This window comes from Benincasa hispida, chromosome 9 (genome assembly GCF_009727055.1).
Source record: "Benincasa hispida cultivar B227 chromosome 9, ASM972705v1, whole genome shotgun sequence".
NCBI lineage: Eukaryota > Viridiplantae > Streptophyta > Magnoliopsida > Cucurbitales > Cucurbitaceae > Benincasa > Benincasa hispida.
In genome coordinates, this window is record NC_052357.1 from 63,523,983 (window position 1) to 63,550,429 (window position 26,447).

The following is a 26,447-nucleotide window of genomic DNA, read 5'->3' on the forward strand; positions in this document are numbered from 1 at the left end:
AAAATCTACCCAATCAAAACATAAATAAACAACTCGAGGGATGTCAAAGCCTTAGAACTTATCCAAGTCACCAAATTTAACCCTTTATAATGTCGGACAGTATAAAATTTCAAAATTCCCCTAAAGCTTGTCTAACGTCGAAGGTCCATGAACAACAGCAAATCAAAGCATAAGTCAATGGGTTTTCAAGTTTAAATAAAACCCATACAAAACCAACAACAACCAACCCTAAAATATTCGGAAAATCGTCCAAAAACCGAACTTAAAGGCTGGTCAGCAGCTCAACCCCTTTCAAAACTCTAACCTAAAACTGAAATTCAATGGGCAATAACCAATTAGTGCCAAAAATTCCATGGGCATCAAAGATTTCAAAGAAAACCCCCAAATCTTGTCCAAAACAAATCAACTATGATCCCAAATCGTAAATTCGGCAAGAAACGACGATTATCGACGACTGAAGAGCCTGGCCGACGGCAGACGCGAGGCTGTAGACGGCGGCTTCAACGAACGAACGAACAGAGACGCGCGATTGGTGACACGACCGGCGGACCTGTCGGTGCGACGGCGAACCTGGCGATGCGATGGAACTCTTAGTCAACGGCCGGTGGAATAGTACAGAGGGGAAAGAGAGAGAGACGGCGGCGATGGCGAGTCTGGGCTTCGCGTCTAAAGGCATGTGTCGAGGGGAGGGGGGCTGAAGGTGCATTTATGAGAGAAAAGGGAAAAAAGAAATTGTTTTTTTTTCCTTTGTTTTTTTACTGCACGCTACACTAGGTGACATAACTATTTTTAACTATTTATAACAATTCTCCCCAGTTAAACCCTAAAATCCAATATAAATATACCACTTTTCCTAATTTCATTAATACATTAATATAATATTAATAAATAATTTATTATATTTCCAGAACCCCCAAATATATATAAAAATAAATTCCTTTTTTTAAATTTAATATCCAAATCTTCTATGGAGTCCAATTTCAAATATATATTCTTATATATATTTCATAACTCTTTCTAAATCCAACCTCAAATTAACCCCTAAACATTAAGTTACAACTATCTCTCAACAATTTAAATCTACCAACAATAAATTCAAGTAAAATTCTAACAATTAAATTAAATCCCAAAATTAACTTAGGTTCAAATCTTGTAAATTTTAAACTCCAAAATCCAAATTCCATATTTAATTCCCAGCAATATAATTATCTTTACCAACTATTCAATTCCAAACAACAAGCCACCAATTGAACCAAGACTTACTAAAAATTCAAATAAAATCCAACCTTTCCAAATCCTACAATTAATTTAAAACAAACCCCTAACCCCTTATCACACGAAATAATTAAAATTGAATTATTAAAACACTAACTCAATTTTGTCTCAATTTTCACGATATGAATCAAGAAAATTAAATAAATTTTTCCTGAAAATTTGGGTTGTTACATGTGTCATCTTTTCGAGGGCAAGTGGAAGTATTATGGGTGTAAAGTATGTCCTAATTTATTTTATTGTACTTTATCTTGTATTTTATACTGTACACTCCACCCGTTTTAGGACAAGTGAGAGATTGTTGGATTTAGTGTCCTAAATCTCGTAGATTTAGTGTCCTAACAAGTAAGGCTTACACGACCATCTCACATGCTCTTTAACTTAGAAGGGAAAAAATATATATTTTTTGATAACTTTTTCGAGGAAGGACATTATTTAGAATTCTTAGTATATTAAAAGTACAATTTAAATTTTTTTAGAAAATATAGGTCAAATAGACACAAACTCAAAATTTCTTAGACTTATTATTCATTTTGCAAAATTTAAACATTCAAATAGACACAAATTTGAAGTTTGAGAACTAAACTTGTTATTTTATATTGAAAAAAACTTGAGCACATCTAATGATGTATCTATCTATCTTTATGCAGTTCACCAAAGTGTCCAATCACAAGTTATCACTTAGCAAAATTTTTCTTTTTATAAAAACGATGAAGTTCTTTTTTACATCTTTTTCCCATTGTAATTGAAAAGAAAACATACCATCCAAGTACGACTCCTTTATATTTTGTTAAGGGTAATTGCAATGGGTAACACTTTTAGACATAACAATTAGTGTACAATAATTTTTTAAAATAATTGTAAATATAGCAAAATCTATAATGATAGACCCCTATTGGTGATATGGTCTATCACTAATAGACTCTGAGACCTTGATCGGAATTTTGTTGTGTACAAATACTTTATGTCTAATTGTTATACCTACAACTGTTCCTTTTGTTAATTGAAAAATATTGTGACAGTTGCAAATATAGTAGTTAGCCCAAAGTATTTGCAGATATAGCACAATGTAAGATAATTTGCACATATAGCAAAATGTAGGTTTTGGTTTTTGAAGTCTATCCACAATAAACTATATAGTAGAGGTCATAGTCCATATCGTGTATATGACTCTATCACCTATTGCTAATAGATTTGGTTATATTTGTAATTCTTTTATAATATTATTATGTACTTCATTATTATCCCTAATATCGTTACCCAGTGTAATTACACGCATTTTGGGTTGTAGTTTTATATATCTATACATCCATAGTATATATTGCTTTGTTAATTAGATATTTTTTCTAAAGTAATGCTTGAGTGGATCCACTTTCATAATTCACAAATAATGATCGAATAATTAGAAGGATGCACATACATACAGTCCCAAATGAAATTGTAATACTTCTAGCACTATACTCTTTATATTCATAGTATAAAATTGTTTTCATAAATATTAGTAGGAGACATCAATGTTAATGGGTCCTACTCTATTTTTAAAAAGACATTAACGTGACACACCACCCAAAATGCACTCGAGTATTTTTCTTCAATAGAACGGGGCCATGCAGCTAGCAGGAGGAGAATGCATGTTAAATGTTGAATAAGCAACGTCAAATCGAAAATGGAATGTCACTTCCATAACTTCCACACACACACACAACCTGTCTCTTATACACATCTAGATGTGTATAAGAGACAGGGAGAATGCATGTTAAATGTTGAATAAGCAACGTCAAATCGAAAATGGAATGTCACTTCCATAACTTCCACACACACACACAACAATGCTTCAGGTTCAGGTGGTTAATATTCAATAATGGCGAAAGTACGTGAGGCCCCCTTTCTCTTTCTTTCTCCTCCACTCCAAATTTAGCTGCACAATCCAAGCTCCATCATCGCCATGACTATGGATTCTTACTCATTCATATCTAACCGTCGTTTCCATTATTATTCCACACCACCTCTGCTAATTTCCATTAACATCCAATTTTCACTTCTTTCAACTCAAATCCCTAAATGCGCGCTCAAGATTCCGACTGGCTCGGATTTGTAGGAACTCAATCGGCAGCCGGCGGATGGTTTTGATTTCGGTAAAAGTAGAGATTATTGAATTGAAGAAGAATCTGTAATCGATCGAAGGCTCAGGGATTGCGACCGGCGACGGCGGATGATTTTGATTTCGTGATTGTTGAGAAGACAGGCTCAGATTTGAAGGAAGTGCACCACGCGTTGAGATTTTTTAACTGAAGAACCTGTAATTGAGATGAGCCTTAGGAATTAGGGATTTAGGGTTTAATTTACATCAAAATGTCGAAGCAGAAGTTCGGATTATTAGGGAGATCAATATGCGGGAGAGAGAAAGAACAAGAAATCGAGCAATTCGGTAGCCATTACAGTCTCAACGGCGGAATCCTGCCACCGCTAGGCGTCAATGGGCAAAAGAATCGAAGAATCAAACTCCGTCGTCATATAATTTCGCCATTCGATTACAATTACAGGTTCTTCTTCTTATAATTATCTAATCTTTCTAATTAACCACATTCTTCTTCTTCTTCTTCTTCTTCTTCTTCTTCTTCTTCTTCTTCAGAGATTGTTGTGATGAATCTGATATTTGATTTAATCGCAGACTTTGGGAAACGTTTCTGATATTTCTAGTTCTGTACACCGCCTGGGTTTGTCCGTTTGAGTTCGGGTTCATTCCTTCGCCTCAGGGAGCTCTTGCTGTGATCGATAACGTCGTAAATGGAATATTCGCCATTGATATAGTTTTGACCTTCTTCGTGGCGTATTTGGACAAAACTACTTACCTGCTTGTGGATGATCGGAATCTGATTGCTCTGAGATATGCAAAAACTTGGTTGGTGTTTGACGTTGTGTCGATTATTCCGTCGGAATTGACTCAAGCTATTCTTCCTCCTTCTCTTCAGAATTATGGATACTTCAATATGCTTCGTCTATGGCGTCTTCGAAGAGTCAGTTCCATGTTCGCCAGGTAAAACAAATCCCGAAATTTTCTGAGTTTTTTAGCTTCTAAGATATCCAACCTGATGTTTTTAATTAAATTCTGTTTTTTTTTTTAAAAAAAATAGTTTATTATTTTTATTTGTCAACATCATTGTTAGTTATTCCGTTTTCAATTTAAACTGTCCTTGTGGACTTTTTTCTTAAAAGAACAAAAAAAAAAATCTTAATCTTTGCAATCATGATTTATTAACTATTTTCATCGAAGCATGATGAAGATTCATCATAAACCAAAGCAGTCATTAACCTTTGATTTTAAATTCTATAATTTGAAATTCGAAAAATAAATTTAAATTAACAAGCGAATATATTAAAAATTGTGTGTTTAGACGATGATCGGAAAAAAAAAAATTAAGATTTTACCAGTATAGGCTATGATCTATTAGTTAAAAATTAGAATATAACAAAGTTAAATTACTTTTAAATCCTATGAAATCCTACAAAATTTGACCATTCTAGTAAGAATTTATTTAAAATAAAAAATAGATTTGAATTCATTTTGGATTTTAGAATAGTTTTCTTTGTTGCAGTAACCAACAACAAAATTCATAAAAGCTAAGGTAGCAAATAATTATGAACCTCATAAATCAAAACTATGATTAAATCTTTGTCTTTGCAAATTTCCCATGCTTTTTGTGAACATTGATGGACATTAGTCATAAAGTAGTTTTTAAAAAATTAGATAGCTCACAAGTCAAAACTAGGTTTGAGTCCTTATCTTTGCAAATTTCCCCTGCTTTTTCTTAACTATTTTCATTTGAACATTGATTGAAATTCATCATAAAGTAGTCTTCAAAAGATAAGATAGCAAATAATTATTACTTATCAATCAAAACTATGCTTAAATCCTCATCTTTGCAACTTCCCCTACTTTTTCTTCAACTCTTTTCATAGAACATTTATGAAAATTCAAGGTAAAATAGCAAATAGTTATGAACTTCATAAATCAAAACTATGCTTAAATCCTCATCATTCCAATTTTCTCCTGCATTTTGTTAACTATTTCATTGATTATTATTTTCAAAATCTAACCTAAATTTTCAAATCTAAAGAAAAAAAATGTAGCAATTAAAAGCTTGTTTTTGTTTTTGGATTTGACTAAGAATTCAACTCTATTGCTTAAGAAAGATGCAAACAATTATAAGAAATTAAGAAAAAATATGTTTGATTTTAAAAAACCAAACAGTTACCAAACGAGATTACATGTTCGAGAGTTATTTTGAAATTGTTAAAATCATTTATATTGAAAGTCACTTTTTTAATCATACAAAATAAATTTAATATTTAATTTTACACTTATTCATTTTCATATCATCGAAATCTATCTTGAATGAGTATATTGACAAGTTAAAACTATCCTTAAATTCTCATCTTCACTATTTTGCCTGTTTTTTGGGCATCTCTTGAAATTCTTACTTCTTATTGTATTCATTTACATGTCTACTCCATCATTTGACGTTGGCTTTTTTTCGTGTCCCTTGAAAAATGGCGGCAGGTTGGAAAAGGACAGGAACTATAACTATTTCTTGGTTCGATGCGCAAAGCTTGTATTTGTAAGTTAACTGTAGCGGATGTTTTGTAAACAAATTAACGAGCTTAAACTACATATAAAATTCAAGTTTATATCTAAAATAAATTATTAATTGCTTAAAATGAATTGGTCAGAAATCTATTAAACCAAAATTTTAAAGTTTAAAACTGATTACATACTTTAAAATGTTCAGACACCAAATACACATAAACCTTGAAGTTCATGATATTTTGATTAAAAAAATAATAAAATATTTCTAGTTCTTCATTTTTAAAATTAACCTTATAAACACTAGTACTTATAAATTCATTTGTTTTGCCATCTAATATATATCAAGGTTTTTAAAAAGAGCGATATTTGGATGCATTCTAAGAGGAACATATCTTTATACATCACCCACGTCATACACAAAAAAAATATTTCAAAAAAGAAGTATTTGCCACACGGTAGATTGGATAAGTTGACGATATACAAAGATAGGTACATCATGGAATGCATCTAAATATTACTCTTAAAAGTCAAGTCAAAATTTGAAAATTTAAGTAGACCCCATTTTTTAACCATTTTGTTTTTGGTTTTTGGTTTTTAAAAATTAAACCTATTTACTCTCATTTTCTTATAATGGTTTGCATTTTTCTTAAATATCAGAATTGAATTCTTAGCTAGATTTAAGAAATAAAAACAAGATTTCAAAAACTCACTCTTTTCGGTTTTCAAAACTTGACTTGATTCGAAAGTAGATAACAAACTAATAAATTTAGAGATGGGATATAGGATAGGTGTTTGCAAGTTTATTTTAAAAAACTAAAAATAAAAAACAAAATAGTTACCAAACGGGAGGAAAGAAAGTAGCTTTCAAAAGCATAAATTTAAAAAAAGACAAAACTAGAAATGAAAAAGGTATCAAACAAGGCTTAAATTAAGGTTAGGTTTGTAGTTGAACGATTCTATCTGATGAGGCTGTATACAGGTGTGTGTGTTCACGGTTCATTTTGCTGGGTGCTGCTTCTATCTAATAGCTGCAAACTATCCAGACCCAAAAATGACATGGTTAGCTTTATCCCCCCAAGATTTACATAAGGCAAGTTTGGGAGTGCGTTATGTCACTTCCATTTACTGGTCAATTACCACAATCACAACCATTGGCTATGGCGACTTGCATCCTGTTAATGAACAAGAAATTATTTTTTGCATCTTTTACCACTTCTTTATTCTCGGCTTGCAAGCTTACCTTATTGGAAATATGACTAACTTGGTCGTCCATGGCACCAGTCGAACCAGGAAATTTGTAAGTCTTAACCCCCTTTTTTCACCCTTGCTTTACCACTTACCATTGTGTAAATTATGATTCCCCTTGATATGAAATGGATATAGAGCATTTAATACAAACTTTTGCTTCAATGGCCACCTCAAGAAACCATCATGAGCTGGCCTAGTGATTAATTGGAAGGCATAGTCTTGATAAAGGGCTTAAGCAATCATGGGTTCAATCCATGATGACCATCTAATATAAGGTTTAGTAACTTACGAATTTCCTTGACAGCCAAATGTTGTACAGTCAAACAGTTGTGAGATTAATTAAGGTGCACCTGAACTAGCATAGACACTCATTTTCAAAGATTAAAATCTTCACTCTCCTGTTTGTTGAACTCCTTTGTTAAATATATTGCCATTGGAGAATAACATTTAGGTTTTAGAGAGTGGTGATTTGGTCAAAGGCAGTAATGTGCCCTTTATCTTTGATCTTGAATATTTTCGTGTGTTCATCTTCATATTGTTGCATGGATTATTTCAGAGGGACACCATTCAAGCAGCCTCGAATTTTGCAAATAGAAATCATCTACCTGATCGACTTCAAGAACAGATGCTTGCTCATCTGTGTTTGAAATTCAGAACTGATTTAGAGGGATTACAACAACAAGAGACGCTTGTTTCTCTTCCAAAAGCCATCAGATCTAGCATAGCCCACCATCTCTTCTATTCACTTGTTGATCGTGCTTATTTGTTTCATAGAGTATCAACAGACTTGATTTTTCAACTGGTAATTTTACCATTACTTCCCCACTGTAATTCAGTTTCATATACCTTCTTCCTCATACTCAATCCTCAATTTCTTAAGCTTGAAATTCTTGTTATTTAATGCTAGTAAATGACATTATATTAGAAAGCATAACAATTTCCAGTGGTTTTCAATCTTTGACTTTGGAAGGTAACTGAAATGAAGGCCGAGTACTTCCCTCCCAAAGAAGATATCATCTTGCAGAATGAAGCACCAACAGATTTCTATATAGTTGTAACTGGTGCTGCGGTAAGAGCAGAAACAACCATTTGACCTCTTAAACATCCCAAAAACTTTCCGCATACTTCATGTCTGTACCTTCGAGCATTTTTTGGAGTACGAGGTTTTCATATCTCGCATTATGCATTCTAATTTATGAGAAAGCTTCTTCCATTCAAGGCCAAATCTTAAGACAATAAAGATTTTCAGCCATTGAGCTTTAACTTGGAGGTTATATGAATTTTAGATGTTGAATGGTGTCTCTAAAAATCTCAAGCCTTTACCACTAGGCCAAAAATGCCACAGAAATATGACTTCTATTGTTTTCCTTTGTAACCTCAATGAGAACTTTATACCTCTTTGATTGACTCATGCTATTTCTTCTGATGTTTACTCCACCTTGCAGGATCTTATTATACAAAGAAATGGAATGGAAGAGGTAATTATGGGGACAAGGTGGAACTCTTTTAACATTTTTCAGTAACTAGATTTGATGGCACTGGCGACGACACATAAAATGTTGATATGCAGTTTGGTTTTTTTCGACAAGGATTGTTTCAGATTGTCGGTGAAGCAAAGACGGGAGATATCATCGGTGAGATAGGTGTGCTTTGTTATCAACCACAATTGTTCACCGTTCGAACCAGCCGTTTGAGTCAATTGTTGCATTTAAGTCGCTCCTCGTTTTATAACTTGGTACAAGCAAGCGTTGGGGATGGGGCAATAATAATGAACAATCTCCTCAAGGTCAGCAACTTTTGCCAATAAGATGACATTTTTTTTCTGCACTGCTTGACCATAACAAAAGTTGAACAATCTCCTTAAGGTCAAAACTAATCATAGAAAGTTTGCTAGTTTCTCGATAAGATGGAACCTCAGAGTAGCTCGTATATCAATTTTCTCTTAATGATGAATGCTTATTGAATATCACTAATTCAAGTTACGCACTTGAGAACTAGAACTCATCTCTATCATGCTTGGTAATTAGTCTAGTTCTCAAAGCTACGAGGTACTATAAGGTTGCAATCAACCAGTTGCAAAGCAAGCCTATGGCATGTCTGTGACTATGAATTCATAGTCTAAGAGAAGGCAAAAAGTTTTAAGTTTTGGTTACCTGTACGTTTAAACTATATGCAGCACCTGAAGGAGATAAAAGACCCCAGGATAGAGAAAATTCTGCAAGAAACAGAACAGACATTGACTAGGGCCGGAATGGATATGCCTCACAATTTATACTATGCCGCAGACACTGGCAATGATATATTGTTGCATCAATTGCTAAAGCAGGGTTCGAATCCAAATGAAGTAGATGGCGTTGATGGGAAGACAGCACTTGTAAACAAATCCCATCTATTATTCTTGTTTATCTTGGCTATTCACAATCAATCGAAATGGAGTTGATCAACTTACCTCGCATTTTTTCATTTTCAGCATATTGCAGCAGCTAAAGGAAACGAAGATTGCGTAGTTCTACTCCTACAGTATGGGGCAGACCCGAACAGAAGAGGTACGTACTCTTTGTAGTAGTAATTGCTGCAGCTTGATGCTGAAAAGTTTGGGAAGTTAATTTCCTATGTGCTCTTATGTTATGCAGACTTCGAAGGAAACGTACCCCTGTGGCAAGCAATACAAGGGAAACATGAGTCTATAGTCAAGCTTCTACTGGACAAGGGTGTCAATATTTCTTCAGGCGATGTTGCCCAGTTTGCATGCACTGCTGCGGAGCAAAACAGCATAGATATACTAAAATCCATCACCCAATGTGGTGGAGACATAACGCTGCCAAGAAGCAGCGGGACAACAGCGCTTCACATGGCAGTATGTGAAGGAAATAGTGAAACAGTGAAGTTCCTTTTAGATCAGGGGGCTGACATTGATAAGGCAGATGTTCATGGATGGACTCCTCGAGGATTGGCAGATCATCAAGGCCATGAAGCAATAAAAAAACTATTCTCTGACAAGCAACCTGTGAATACATCATTTGTTGTCCATATTCCACAAAATCCTGGATCAGATTACCTTCGGAAGTTCCAGAACGAATCAAACATGCTGCAGCAGTTTTCCCAAGACTCCTGCATGACTCCTGTTCGAGAATCAAATTGTTCTGATATGCCTCCTAGAAGGAGGAGCAATAGTTATCAAAACTCACTAGTTGGGTTCATGACAACTAACAATACCGGTGAGGTTTCATTTTGCCAACTTAAGAAAATCGTTCTCAATTTCCTAAATTTTGGGTTTAAAATCTCTAGGTTGCGCACACTAAAACCTAAAATGAACAGTACTTACATATTTGATCTGAATACTTTTACATTGGTCTAACTAGACTATTAACATTCGAGATTTTATCACATTGTGCGTAGAGAACTATCTATAAGATAGGTGCTCACTTTCTAAAGCTAGATTTTAACATATACAAAAGTTGCTACTTAAAATCATACAGGAGAAAGGGACGTTCTACAACCTGCATCACTCGGTTTTAGCAATACCCAAAGCGTGAGAACGACTTACCAGGCAAGAGTTATTCTCAGTTGCCCTGAAACGGGACAGGCTTCTGGAAAGCTAGTGATTTTACCCAAATCCATCAAAGAACTACTTGAAATAGGCTCTAGAAAATTTGGGATTTCTGTGGCAAAGATTCTAACTCAAGGAGCTGAAGTTGAGGATACAGACCTTATTAGAGATGGCGATCACCTTGTACTTGTTAGTGATGCTGGTGCTCCCCAGAGCCACTAAGTATCGTACGATTTGTTTCAGGACAACCTACCTCAGCTGCTGCTTGCTCAGATTATTTGCAACGTAGACTTCGCTATTCTTTTTTTCCCCCCATCTTTTGTTTTCAGGGGAATTGAAGTCAAATAAATGACATTCAATATTTGATGCTCGTACTCTGCACAATCTGGATATTTCATATTCTCTGTGCAGAGCGTTTTTGCATTGGTATTTTTTGTAAGTTAAATGTGTTACCATGTTAGAACTTAGAAGATTGTATATATTTGATATTTGAATGAAATTTATCTTTTTCTTTCGAAAGACTTGTCTATAAGTTCCTATGTAATCATGGTATCACTTCTACAACAAAACATTGGGTTAGATTCTTAGAATGCAAAAATGCAGGCAACATAGGAGAGTTCAGTAAGGGAGGCCATTCCAATCTAATTCGTAAATATTAAAAACACAAACTCAAATGCCATGCAGGAAGTGACACAGCACATCGTGGCCAAATAATTAGTGAAGTATAACATCAGCTATAAAGTAACCTGAAACCATTGGTGAAAAACTACATCTATAAATAAAATAATAATAATAATAATTAGGGAAAAAACTCACCATCTTAGGCTCTGTTATCTCCTCTAACTCAACACACTGCACCTGCAGGCTGGTGCCATTGGAACCAGTTTGGTTCCTCAAATAAAAAAACTCCAATTACAAGGGAAATTATTTATTCACTTATTATCATTTGCTTCTTAAGATTCACGGTATCACTCTTCACGACTCCTTACAAATGCCAATTCAGTAGCTAAGGCAATGTGATCGCTGCCCCATTTCTGCAAAATTGTGCTTTTTGTCATTTTAGGTTTGACTATGAAACAAAATGATATATCAGGAATTAAATACAAACAAAATCGTGTTCTAAAAGGAGTGACTCTCTTTGTTATATTCTCTTCCCACATCCTTTCAAAGCACATAGGTCATGCACTCCCACTTGACTAGTAGTCTTGATGGGTCATACGTGAACTAGAACTTTAACCCAAGGAGGAAAGATGAGAGAATCCCAACAGGAAGAAATGAAGGCACACAGAAGGAATTAAGAGAAATATTCCGTCTCTGAAATTTTTTGGATTGTCAAACTGAAGAAACTATTCGTAAATGGACTTTTTCCCGTCCAAGAAATTTCTAAAAAATAGAACAATGTTCAATGCAAAACCAATTTCAAACTGATAATGATGGAAGTATAAAAGAGACTGTCATATATGAATCTTAGGTCAAACCCAAAAAAAGAGAAGCCTGAAAAAAAAAACGCAAAGAGGGAACTCAATCGTTTGGAGGTAGGGTTAAAAAGAAACTAATTGCAATTGCAATCGGCTGAAAATGTTCATGGACCACCTGTTTTCAAAACCCTCCAATTCTTTTATTTTTAAACCAACCTGAAGTTCATATACCATACCTTTGTAGGAAATCCAGGAGTCAACTGCTGCATGACTTGTTTTCTTATGGGGGCAAGCACCCTAACCGTCTGAAGACCTTCTGAACGCCTATATAAATATTAAATAGAACTGGATATTATTATGAAGTCCAAGTTCTATTTACTTTGATAAATCAATTTCTAGTCTATGCTCTGCTAATTAACCCTCCCACCCCCTCTTAGACAAAACAAGCAGCAAGCAGCACTTTAACATGATTCATCAACTAATGAAGTACTTTAACTTTACCATATGTAGTCGACAGTGCCCAGAAAACACCTATTGTAACTAGTTGCCAGGGGTTCCCCATTCAAGTCTCTGGTCCCGGAGAGGTCCTGCAAAGATGGCACTACAAAATTATGAGTATATTCCCGAAGGAAGAAGCATACAGTAAATAGAGGGAAAAAAACATCATATCAAGTGGTTGTCATCATTTGCAACAGAGGAAAAGAAATATATTGATAGAATCTTCCACCTCAGCTTCTGTATATGTGCTTCTAAGCCTTAGAGAGTGTTCAATTAGAGTAATATCTGCATTGCCAGTAGCAGTTTCTATTTCCATTGGAGTCCATAATGAGCGATCATGAGTAACATTTTCAACTTCAAAAGACTTGGTATTCAATCCTGGCAACAAATCATCTTCAACTCCAGTGGGTGGTGGAACCAAGTTTCGATGAATACCAGAATGATGAATATCGGATGAAAAGGGATCTTCAACACCATGCAAAGCTGAGAGAAATGTCTGATCATCCTCAGTTAAGCTTCCATTTAACGCAGCTACATCCTGCTCATCTGAAGGGAAAATCTTTGGTCTCTCATCCATATCTGAGTCAATCCCAGGCAAACCCGTTGATGGGCCACCTTCAATATTCCTACCGGAGGAGCTTTCCTTCTCAAATTCGCCAAATGAGCGGTCAAAAGTTACAACATCAGAGGAGTCTATGGCAGTTTCGGCCATGGAATTTTTGCAAGCAGGTGTAGAAGAAACGTTCTTTGAATCCCAACAAACTGTCTGAGAATAAAGCTGTGCATCATCTAAGATAAGAGGATCAACAGTGTCTTTGCTTTCCTTGCCAAAATTGTGATCCTCATAACCATCTGTAGAAGATTTATTGATTAAATGGGAGGCATCGGTTTTCTCCATCTGTCGTCTCTCAGTTTCATTCAGATGAACTAGTTCAGGGTCGGTTCCTAAAGGAGAGACTAGTTCGCCAACTTTTTTACTGGTATGACCAACAGTAAACTCATCTTTAGCACACGTGATTGAATTTTCGTTGAAGCTATCTGTCTTCTCACAGCAAGTTGTTTCCCCTCCATTTTTGTGGTCAAACAAAGCACTACGTTGACTTTCCTTTTTCCCTTCAGAATGTAGAGTGGTACCCTTCATTCCAAGTTGGAGATCGTTACAAGAAGTATCAGGAGCATCAAAGACAATGTGAGAACTATCAGGGGGCAAGATGTGGTTTACTGATGGAAGATTCTCATTTTCCATGCAGCTACGTGAACAATCTTGCTTCTGTATGTCAGACAAAGAACTATCCGACTTCCTTTCAATATCGCTAGATTCTGACCTCGACTGGAGGGGAACTGAGCCATTGGCAGTCTGAAGCCTGCACATTTGACAATCTTTTACTTTTAGTTTGAATTGTGCATATAACATGCTACCTGATGAAGGATGCAATGCAGATAACCAGACAGTACAAAAATTACCGAGGATTACGCCAGAATGATGAAGGTTGATGAATCTCAGCAGAAGATTGTCCCGATACCTTGTCTCTATCCAATCCAGACAAATCTAGCTGTAATTGAGTGAAATACATTGATTATAGGATTTTGGCCAGACATCCTGACTAAGAATATTGACACAGCCCTTAGAAAAGTACTACCTTCTGTTCAGAAATAAAGTTATACAATGCACTCTGCAATTATTAAATGAAATAAAGTTATATAATGTGCTCTGCAATTATTAAAATAAAATAAAATAAACATTAATTATCGTAACCGTATTGAAGAGAACTAAAACTAAAGATACCAAGAAGTCAAACTGCGTTACACTATGAATGCTTAACAAGACAACCTTTGGTGTACAGTTAAAATCCCCACAGAGAACGATTGGAGCATTGTCCCAATTTTTTGAAATAGCGTGAGCCTTCTCCAAGAGAACCCTGACCTGTTCAGAAATATAGTACAAGCTAAGCTTACCAAAGCAATAATGAAGATGTTTAACTTGACATGATAACTTATATGGAGGGCATAAACATGCTTCAAACATCTTTACTAAAGCTTTAGAACTCCATTATGAGTAAAATTTTTACAGCATAACGATGACTTTCAGTATCAAGGACCAATAGAGAGCAGCAACCTAAGAAGCATAGACTGGACACGGATACGATAGGATACGGACATATGCCAATTTTTAAGAAACTAAGATACAGATACGTTGAAGATATGTTATTTTTTTTATGATAATGTTATAATACATTAACTTTAAGTTAAATTAAGGTAGATTTAAAAAGAGAATGAGGAGGAGGAAAAAAAGGTAGAAGATGAAGATGGAAGAATGAAGTCAGATATGAAGGGAGCTGTGAATGTAATCCAGACAGTGAGGTGAGAAGAATGAAGATTTGATTGCCTTTAGGTTTTTGTCTTTTTTGGGGGCAGTTGCCAGATTTAAGTGAACTCTTAAATAAAATGGGACCTTTTAAATGGATGGGCTTAAATTTGGAGGAAAAAACAGATACTTCAAATCACATATCAGACATGTATTATCTAGGCGTATTTGTATACATATCTGATACCGATTCTCTGCACGATTAGAAGTATATAGACTTTCTAGGCAGTAACTGTACCAATCTATCTACTCTATCTGCTAAAGGGAAGAGAGAATCGGATAAGTTAGATCAGAAAATACCTGGCCAAGCTTGATTTCTCCTCTTTTAGGGTTATAGAGGACATGTATATTACATATAACAACTTTATTGTGATTTGATGTGCTGCAAAGATACAACACAATTTTTTTAGAAATTAAAAATGTATGGAGCACAGAGTTCATAGATATGAAAGGAAAACACACGTGAACAATGAAATCATTGGACAAACAGAATAGAAGCTGTAAACTTCAAGTTCCATGTCATGGATGCAAAATTGCCGATCAACTTGAAATTATTTTATTTTATTTCTACAAAGCCAGAGAACATTCCTGTCACAAGAGTGTTGCACAGAAAAATGAAGCATACCCCAGAACCCTCCAGAAAGATAATGCAGCATAAAAAGAAAGAAACCGCCATTGGAACTTATTTGGTAACGGGAACATTGAAGGGGAAGAAAAAAGAAAGAGCATCAAAGGAGCTCTAAACTTATTTTAAAGGAAAATTCGTGAAGTGTTTAATTAACCTAAAACTAATTAACTTAATTACCATTATTCATGATAACTTCCCCAAGATTGATCAACTTAAGACAGCAAAGAGAGATTAATAGCAAAATATAACTTCTAAATTACCTAATCGGTGGAGTAACTGAATTGTCACCATCATCCCGATGACTCTGCTGTTCAACAGAAAATAATACTGAGTAAAAAATTATTAAACGCAAGTGATAAAAAATGATCAAGGAATTTAAAATATAAAATAGAAACAAACACATAAATCCTGTTAGACCTCCAATTCCAAAAGTGTATTCCAAGAAAGGTAAAAGAGGAATTTCAGTTCCAGGTAATGATTAGAATTTAGAATGGCTAGTTTCAGGGTAGTTTTTTTTTTCCTTTTTTAAAGGCTTTTCCCTAGTTTCAGGGTAGTGTTTAAGTTTGCAAATTTGAATAGGGTGTTGTTACTTGTCATTTACTTTAAATAGCTTTGTGTTCTGTAGATAGGGCATGTGTGTTTTTATCTTGAAATCAGTTTGTAATGTTGGCAACTTGGGAGAGAAGATTGACCACCTCAAATTGGTCAAGTGTCGATAGATTGTAATTTCTAACTTGATATCTAATAGAAAATAAAAGAAATACGTATAGAATTGATACCTAGACACGCATCCATACACTTTTATGATAGAATGGACGTGCGACTGAGAATATATTTAGTATAAACATAACATACTAGATCACACAACACAATCAAATTTTTTACACTATATGAAGCTAGCAGAGATGTACACCTCAAGAACACATATCTGAGCAACATTGTCTCGTAGTCCAAGCTTATTGAACTCAATAGACTCCTCATGCAGAAGCTTGAACCTGTGGATAGAAATTGATATCAAATTCAGGACATTTCAACAGAAGAAACTCCGCAAAAAATGATTATTAAAAAAAACCAATACAAAAGAAGAAGAAGAAGACTGTTGCAAGATGAAATATAAATAATCCTAATCATGAAAAAGTTGACCGGCATCAGCTGCAGCTAATGACATAAAATTTCCAGTACACATCCACTCTAAAACTGATTAAAGCAGTACAAATAATATTAACAGCTGTAGTCAGTTTAAAACATTTGGTGCATGCATAACACCACAAATCGAGTTGGAGATTTTTTTCTGGATAAGAAACAATTTATTTGATAATTGAAATAATCCAAAGAGATACAAAATAAGGGCCCTTTCACAGGAGTACAAAAGGTGAAATCAACTAGCAACCAGAGATATTTTGTTGGAAAAAAGAACATTCCATTGATAAATGAAAGAGCAACAAGAGATTAAACAAGGAACTTTGAGGGACTGTCCTTGTTTACAACAAAAGGGATCAATAAAGGAAAATCTATAAATCCCTGGAGAATTTTAATCATCATTGATGAAACTCCTATCCAGTCAAAGCTTAGAACAATACAGCACAAGTGTTCCAGGCCCGATAACTTCCTTTGTGATAAAAGGAGAAACCATTTTCCAATTATAGGTTGGTCCAGTAACTTTCTTTGTCTCATGTGGGGGAACCATGGTCCAAAAATATATACTGAAAACAAGTTGGAGGTTGCATTATTTGTAATCAAAATGAGGGTTCTATACAAGTAATCTACACTTCTTTGTACTCTCAACAGTAGAATATTAACATGCTTTCTAATTACTACCTTAATAACCTGTCATCCTGATTTTGAGGCTAAATGCTGCATACAACAAGAAGTTCACAAACAAGCATTAACAAATCTTACCTTGACATGTGCCAAAAGATTGCACAGCCGTCAACTGGAGTTCCAGTACGCATCTACACCTTAATCCGTAGATAATCAGAATTTTAAACTCAACAAGAACCTTTCTATTATTTCAATCAATTATTCAGGAAAGAACTAAATTGTGTGAGAATTCATTCTTTCTACTATGATCATCATTCCATGATATTACTTTTCTTTTTTGATGAATAATTCTATGATATTAAAATTTAAGATACAACTTGCACTCATGTTTTTTTAGTAAGAAAACTAAACTATCATTGAGATAACGAAAGAATACACGAGCTCATAAAAAACCAAGAGTCGTGATACTAACTAAAAACTCCTCATCAATCTTATAATATTCTTATAGACCAAAGTAAGCTTTTTTCCAAGACATCCATTTCTAGAACTTTATCAAAACAGGAATCCAGAACTGACAACTCCTAGGATTTCCTTCCAATGAGAGCCCTACATAAGTGGAAAGGAAGCTACTCACTTCACACCCAACCGAAGTCACCCAAGAGTCTTTAACTAGTATAGATCAACAACGATGACAGACGACAACAAACAAGAAAAAAACCCTTGGTCCAAACAAAAAAGGATAATATCATTCACGAACTGGATGTGCAACATATAACATAAATCCTTACCCTAAGTTAGTATGACCAAGTATTGCTAAACTTAATAGTCTAAAAGATAAATAAATAATTTAAATCTAAAAAATGATATCTTGAAACCTTGCTACAATTATCATTTATAGGATTGACAAATATTATAAGTTCTCTTTCAATGACTTAGTAGCAAAAGTAGTAATAGTTTGTATTGTCACAACTCAAACTTTTAAATTGTTGAAGAATGAGAAAAATTAATATTATTCTTCCCACAATTACATGGTGAATAAAGATTTTAAGCCTCTGTGCATTTGCACAAAGGTGTAAGCCTCTTGTAGTTCAAAGGAGTCATAAGTCTCGATGCTAAAAGTTAAAGTCTTGTCTCAAGGTGTAAACCTCAATAGCCTTTTAAAACATTGTCAAAGAGAAAAATAAAAATGACAGCAAATCCCCTTGCCTAAGGCCCCTCGTAGCAAATATTTTACACCTAGGCCTCTCAATGAAAAAAATAGAAAGAATATATATGTAACACACACCAATCTAATACAATTTTGCATCCAGGCTGTCCACTTAATCCTAAAACCTTTCTTCCCCATAACTTCATCCAAAAGAAATCCAATTGACGAGTTCATAGGCTTTCTCAAAGTCAATCTTAAAGATAATCTCCTCCTTCTTCTCCTTTTAGTCCTCAAAATAAGCACTTGATCTAAAATTTGCCCACATCTCGCAAATTATAAAGAGTTATAACACACAATGACACAAGTAGAACCCTCCCGCTAAAGAATCTTGAAAAATATGGGATACTTGTTACTAACTTATTGTGAATAATTAGTAGTTGATAAAGATATTATATTAACTTATAACTAAGCTAAAATGGAGAGCAACGTTGGTATTCATAATTGACTGCTAGTTAAAAAAATTAAAAATAAATATTTTTTGTAAATGCTTTTAAAGAAAATGACGACAACAACACTAATAATACAATTTAAAAAATAAATAAATACACACATACAATTCAAGATTTCAACGTACATTTCAAAATTGTGGAGCGAATATTTTTCTGGAAAAGAATCCTTGACCACAGTATAAAAATGAAGATCCTACAACTAACTATATGCACCATGACAAAAACACAAAATTCAGCCTTTAAAATGTCATCTCTTGTGTAACATTGAGTGCAGAAAAAATTGTATTATTTAGAGTAGATACATTACCAAATCAGTATGGATTTTAATTGGCAACAGATTGAAATCAAGAAATGGTTTGAACATGTTCCACAAGATCTCCAGTCTAAAAGACCTGAAAATTCCAAGCCTACCTTCCAAATTCCACTGAACCCACGAACTTTCAGTGCTTCCTCTAAGTCGTGGAATCTATCAACCTCCTGGGGAAAATTTTTTGCATACAACACCACCATATATGAGTTAATTAAAGGCAAAACAGTGTTGAAAAAAAAATTTGTCAACATAATGAAAAGGTCCTCGTCAAACACCAATGCACAATTGCATGCACATGGAATTATATAAAGAACGGAATGGATGGTTAACATACTTCGACTAATAGATGAAAAAAAAAATTGAATGTCAATAGATTGATAGCTAACAGAATAAAGAAAGTAGATGGAATCATCTGACCCAAAATCGTAACAGGTATACACGAAAGATTGAAACAGGTCCAAGATCATTTTTTGCTATGTTCCAAGATTTTAATAAAATGAATGAAGAGTTTATCAAGGCTTTATAATTTAAAATTACCAACTCCAAATAACTTTGAAATTTCCATTTCTTCTAAGGATCTTTCAAGCACATAATTACCTATCATCCGGATGCATCGAAGAGTATGAAGAGTTCGAGAACCATTAATCAGTTCACTTATAAATTTGAGTTCTCTCTACTCTACCTGGTACATCAATTCCTTTTATTACTACATGCAATTGTTGAAGACGCTAATGTAAAGCATACGGACAGAAAAGGAAGCCCTTACAATCCATGTCAAACCACTGACTACAAATACAGAAACCTTAATGTCATTCTAACTTTCAATATTGACAGTGTTTCTTATCGTGTGGAATTTAGCCTGTCTTATCCTTTTTCTCAAGCAACATAAATTCAAGAACGATATTTGCATGGTTTGAAACCTCAAATGATATTAAGACAGAATTAGGGTCCCAGAGAATGTGTCCAATCACAAGACTTATAAACCTACAAGTCAAATGAAGGCATACTATGCATCTACCATTACCTGAAAGCACATTATGTCAGTAGACCATAATCCAAGCTCAAATAAAATATGATTTTTCCTCCACTCCCAATCCAACATGTAACCGGGAATATGACGGTAGAGCTTTTGCTTGTGATCCATGGCAAGGTAATCAGCTAATATGTTGTATGAAAGAATTGAAAACCGCTCTGTACAACACAAAACAAAAATAAGTAAATAACTATAGCAGCATAATTTGGTTCTTCTCCATCACATCAACTATTCTGTTGCATGGTCATTCATTCTAGGGAAAGCAAATATTTTATGGGCTAATGACTGGAACAGGAACAGCTTTTCAAAGATATGGCTCACGAGAAGAGGAATATTTGAGTGGCTGAGTAAGTTTGTGGTTGTCCGATATATTATTAGGTTTCTGGCCTTTTACTATTAAAGTGTCCCAGACAAGGCCATTTCTTTTTCTTTCTTTTCATTCTTTTCTTCCTTCCCCATCATTAATTAATGCTAGTCCGGGAGAGTACCCATGATTTCTTTTGGCTAGATCGGGAGGATGCCTTATAATCATTCCACCCTCCAATAAAGAGAAAGGAGAAAAGATCTAAGACCATTTTCATAATTTGCAAGGTAAATCTCTCTAATTATTTGATGCATGATTGGGACATCAGTAAGATCGTCATAGAAATCAAAATTCAAGAAATAAACTATCCACATATAAAATGAGATGCAAGTCCTTAAGAATTGGAATTTGGAACCTCTAAAAACTTCTAAATCATCCATTGTTCAGGGTTCAGAAGATGCGGCCAAAGACTTGAAATAAACCAAACATGTTCATTGCCCTGCTCTCAAAACATGGAAACGACTTCTTTTAGCATTTAAATCAAGCGAACAAAAGTCCACTTCTATGCTCCGATTCACACACCAAACCTATATAACTAGTTCCATTCAGTTCGATTAAGCCAACGGACTCTCTCTCAGTAATTTATAAAATAATAATAATAGTAATAGTAATAATAATCCGACAATCTACCCTTCAACAGTTGAGTGAACTACTGGTATGTTGAGTGTCCAGCAGTTCGCCTGTGTTAATCTCCCCTTCCTTACAGTAACTACATAATTCCAGTAAACAATGCACTGAAAATTTTGACAACAATAACAAAGTGTCAAGTTCCTTTTACGGTCTCAACAGAAGGAAGGAACGAGCAAATTACCGCAAGTAGATGGAGGTGGTGTCTTTGCATAATCCCAATGACGATAATCTAACGGCTTTGGAGGCCGAGGTCGAATTTGCTGCGGCATATGAACACCTTGATTTTGATTGAACGACGGTGGCTGCTGACAGTGGGTATGAGGATGAGGTCCCCGATACTGGTGCCTCTGAGTGGAAGGCGGAGCCTGTCGGAATTGATGATTTCCACCAAAAGACGGAGGTCTAGGGTTTTGAGTTGCACTATAACGTCCCGCATTGTTCGCAAAGCCTCCTCTCTCTCCTCGCTGGAACCCTAGGTTGGACTCCCGAACAGACTGAAAATGAGAATCACCGGTGACGAATTGACCTCTACCACCAGAGTATGGCCGTTCCGACGAGAAGCCTCGGTGGCCTCCGTACCGGCCACCTCGGTACTGCATACCGGAAAAACTGAAGTTATGGTGCTGCGCGGAACAAAATAAATCATTCTAAAAAGACGTGAATGAAGGAAAGATGTAACATACGGGAGGTCGAGAAGACATGACAGCGGATGTATTGGTGGCGGTCGTGGCGGTAGCGGTAGCGGTAGCTGTGGCGACGGCGACGGACAGTTGATGGAGCGGAGGAGGAGGAGTAGCAGCGCGCCTCATTGAATGGCGGGAGTGAATGTGAAGACTCAGTGGCGATTCTTTTACTTTAAGCTTTACGATCAACCGGAAAGGCAAACAAACAGTTGTTATCGCAAGTCAAGAAGATTATGGTGAATCATCTATAGATGGACCGTGGTGATTTAATCTACAGAGCAGTGCAAAACTGTGTAAATTACGCCAAGCCGTTTGATCCAAACAGTTGGTAAATTTCTATTTTTGACTCAAAAAAAAAAAAAAGAAGTTTCTCTTTTAAAACTAATCTCATTTTTTAACTCTACCTTTTCTAACCTCTTTTCAGTTTTATCATATTTTTAAATGGAGGACCTCACCATATGAATATATCATTTTGTCTTTCAATAAATAGTTATTCTTCAATAAATGGTTATTCAATTGAACTGGTTAAAAGTTTTAGAGTACCGTAAATCCTTTCCTCTTCCTCATCTCGAAAGTTTCTCTTCTTCCCGATAAGTTAGAGTAGGATTTTTTGAAGTGTTATTGTCCATTAAAAATCTCTTCCCATTCATCCTGAAATTTCTTTAATAAGTTAAGGATCAAAAAGGAATTTACTTCCTCTTCTCCAAGAATCTATTACTTTGAACAAGCATGTACTAGAAGGAAACATAATCATTAAGCACTTTAATTCATCAATTTTAGCTCTAAATTAAGCATGCTCGTCAAATGAAAATAGGGTTTCATGAATACCTATGTCGATCTTCCTCAAACTTGAAAATCAATTGCAATCTCCTCGATTTCTGGTCGTGAACCACCACTAGGACTTCCCTACTATCCCCTAGAAACCTTAGATTGAGTTGTGAGACTCAAAACAAGCTGAATTAAATGAAGGAAACGAGGAAAAGTGGATAGTTTACAGCAATTGAAGAACCTTTCTTCAACGAGGTGTTTCCAGCAAAAATCAACTATTTTGCATGTCCATTTCTCAATATTAGGAGTTGAATTTTGCATCAGCACTTCATGCAATCTAATTGCACACAAAATCAACAGATCCTACTTAAGATTAGAGTGGAACGGGAGTGAAATTTGAGCTAGGTACTTAAAGTGGGAAAATCCCACTAATTTAAAGCAGAATCAATTTAAATTGAATTTTCTTTTAAAAATCAACTTGTTTAATTAAAATTAAAGCAAATTTGATTTTCTAAATTTTAATTTTAATTTTATTTAATTAATTATAATAATTTAATATCAAATATTAAATTAACTAAACACCAATTACACTACCGTGAACTCCTATTTATGAAAGTAATATTTAAATCATGTTTAAATATTGATCTATTCTCCAATTTCGTTTAATTTCATAATTAAACGTGTAATTATATCACATATAATTACTAATTCTCTTAATTCGAATTTGAACATTTCAAATTTACTTATCACGTTATTCTAATGTTTATTCCATTTGTGAGCTAGTAAAAGGACCTAATGGACCTACAGATCATAGGCTCCAACGGTCCAAGATTAATTGGTCAAACTTTTTAAATTGAATTAACCCTCGTTCGTTAATTACCGGATCAAGTCCAGCAGTTGCACTCCCCTTGTAGATATATTGTGTCCACTCGATGTAACCATGATTAGTAAGTTAACCTTTCACTGGTTATTCGCAATAACAGTTAGGTTAAAATTTGTTTCGCCCCGGATATTACCTCTTGTTCCTTAAGTTCCACTGATCCTCTAATCAACAATTGGTTTGAGATCCAATCAACAAACGAAATCCCTTTCGGGGCAATGAGAGGGTGGGATCCCTTATTCAAGTCCTGGAGTCAACACTTAAGGAACGACCTCTTTACCAACTCTAAAAGTGGGTATGAGTGAATTCCATCTTGCACCTTGTCCCCAGCTATCTACTCGATTTTATCCCTAAAATGGGAGGCTTATTGAGCCGGCACTATTGAGCCAACTCTCACTCATGCAAATCCAAGGATAATCCTGAATAAACAGAAGTTCATAGTTAGCTAAGGATTAAGGTTAAGTTACCTAGGTCATCGTCTTGAAATAGTCGGTCTTAAACAGTAAACATCGTTATAAAGTAAGAGTGACTTATTTCTTGGTCTGATCTTATGCAAACTCATTACATGGGACGTCCCCACTCCTCATATCAATACATGGATGAATCAGGATCATTTTGTTTGTTGCACTTTACAACCAATTGTAACAACTGCATAGTGGGTTGCATCAAATGGTGTTACCAGAATAAAGCAACTGACCTTATTCGTATACTATAAATCATATATACTCGAACTCGACCCACTCTTATGTCTCCACATAAAGTTCAAGTACTCATGAAATAGCCATGGATCTTTAAGTTTATTGGATTTAGTCTTTACGAGTGCAATTTACATATCCAACAACAATTTTATTGAATAAACGTCAATAACATCTTTATTGATAATAGAATGTGTTTAACAAAATAAACTGCGAGTTTTCGGACATACATCCCATCAGAATCTTCATCGAATTCTCCTGAATCTTCGTCGGTTCTCCATTTGATTCGACTCGATTCGATTTTCACAGAGGTACATAAGTACCTTTTATTTTCTTTCCTCGTCCATTAGATTTTGACGTGTTTGGATGGGTCTTTGTGTGATTTATGGTAGGACCGTAGTGAAAAACTAAATTTTAAACCTTTATCCATGTTTGAACTTTAAGGATTTATAAATAAAATGTAAAATGTGTCTTCACATAAACGAGGAAAGTGATTTTGCATTCATATGAGCTTGATTTCACATAGAAGGGTTAAGGGTAACTTGTAATTATAATGTAAATATCATTTTCAAGCATTTTTTGTAGGTTTGGCTCCCTGTCATTTTTCTTCTAAACTCTAAGGGTCTTGTAAAGTTGACTTTACAAGAAACAAGACAGAGTTTTAACTTCTAAAAAATACCTGGAAGCAAGCTCAATGTCTTTTTTTTTTTGTAAACTTTGTGATTTTATGAGATCACTAAACTTTACAAGACAGATGATAGAAAGCTATTTCCTAACATATTGGTAAGAAATGGCTTTCTGTTTGTTTTCTCATAAAGCCACAAAGTTATTATTTTTCTGTCTCTTTTCACATAAAGACAATACTTTACAGGAAAATAATCAGAGAGCCTAAACTTTCAGGTATGTTTGACAGTTATTAGGAATGATGCCTCTGTACTTTTTCTCGTAAAGTCGTGGAACCTTTGCATGCTCACTGCTAGTTCCTTAGAGATGAATACATTAATGTTGGATCATACTTGTACTTTGGGATGTATATCTATTTATTATGGAGCCGAGGATCGTGCTTGAAGGCTACTTTAAGGCACAATTAACTTCTTATAGCCATCTGCTATGACTTGTGCTGTTATCCTCGAGAAGCAAACTAAGGTCCAGTTAGACATGTTTAGACAAACCATATTCGGACCCATCCTAGATAACAACATCTCCCTCGAGGGACAGTTGATACATCACTTGCTTATGGGGGAGGTGGCGAACGATAGACCATATGACATTTTCATTTAAACTTGACTAGGAATTTGACTTGGTCGACCTCATGGGAAACCATTCCACGACTAGGTGTTGTCTTGAAAAATATAAACCTATGGATATTGTCATTGTTTTCGTAATGTCGAAAAAGTCGACTCTACGAGAAAGGTGTTGAAGGTGGCTTAGGAAAAACCAATGGAATGCATTGTGTGACTTTTTTTCGTAAAGTTGACTTTACGAGGCATCTTGGTAAGTCATACATGTCTCGTAAAGTTGACTTTACGGGAAAGATCACAAAATGCCTTTTTTTTCAACTTGTATATATGTTCCAGTTAGAATTTATGATATTTTTCTTTTCGTAAACTTTTGGTAGGAGTAAGAATTTGGTTGGATTTGCAAACTTTCTTGAAAAAGCAAATTTCTAATTTGTCTATGCTTATAGAAAACAACATACTTACGTCTTTGAGGAAAAGGAAATTTGTTCCTATAAAGTCGAGACCCTAAAAAAAAGAATTTTTCCACTTAAGAGGACCCAAGGAATTTTTCCTCTGAAGGTGAAAACAAAATATAAAACTCAAGTTTGAGGCTTCTAACTTAAGTTATATGTCTGACAGGTTGAGTCAGGTGGGTTAGGTGAATTCATATTCAATATAATTTGATAACTATTTAGTGGGGGCAAATTAATACAATTGTATTCAAATTAATACAATTGTAATTGTATTTAATGTAATACAATTACAAGTTAGGTGAATTCATATTCAATGTAATTCGATAACTATTTAGTGGGGGCAAAATGATATATTTGTTGGGGTTGATGCCCTAAATCTCGTAGGCTCCTATAATTTGTAATTGTAT

At 34.8% G+C, this 26,447-nt stretch overlaps 2 protein-coding genes across 3 annotated transcripts; one reads left to right on the plus strand and one right to left on the minus strand.

Moving 5' to 3' along the window:
• Positions 1-3,096: 3,096 nt before the first annotated feature.
• On the plus strand, positions 3,097-11,185 carry LOC120085826 (potassium channel AKT1-like). The gene is made up of 11 exons (XM_039042038.1): positions 3,097-3,815; positions 3,944-4,309; positions 5,834-5,891; positions 6,840-7,157; positions 7,665-7,910; positions 8,079-8,177; positions 8,554-8,586; positions 8,709-8,894; positions 9,285-9,482; positions 9,579-9,654; positions 9,742-11,185. The coding sequence occupies exons 1-11, from the start codon at positions 3,625-3,627 to the stop codon at positions 10,464-10,466; spliced, it is 2,496 nt and encodes an 831-aa protein (XP_038897966.1). The 5' UTR covers positions 3,097-3,624; the 3' UTR covers positions 10,467-11,185.
• Positions 11,186-11,413: 228 nt separating this feature from the next.
• On the minus strand, positions 11,414-22,221 carry LOC120085825 (carbon catabolite repressor protein 4 homolog 6-like). Of its 2 annotated transcripts, none has more exons than XM_039042037.1 (15): positions 22,005-22,221; positions 21,503-21,914; positions 20,319-20,485; positions 19,396-19,461; positions 17,467-17,519; positions 16,481-16,562; positions 15,828-15,871; positions 15,240-15,321; positions 14,406-14,498; positions 14,215-14,247; positions 14,039-14,127; positions 12,804-13,938; positions 12,578-12,663; positions 12,313-12,400; positions 11,414-11,692 (listed from the first exon to the last, which is right to left on the minus strand). In XM_039042037.1, exons 1-15 carry the CDS (start codon positions 22,128-22,130, stop codon positions 11,627-11,629), a joined length of 2,622 nt encoding a protein of 873 aa, XP_038897965.1. In that variant the 5' UTR covers positions 22,131-22,221; the 3' UTR covers positions 11,414-11,626. The 2 variants fall into 2 exon arrangements, with proteins under 2 accessions (XP_038897965.1, XP_038897964.1); XM_039042036.1 differs by having other exon boundaries at positions 15,828-15,874.
• Positions 22,222-26,447: the final 4,226 nt, after the last annotated feature.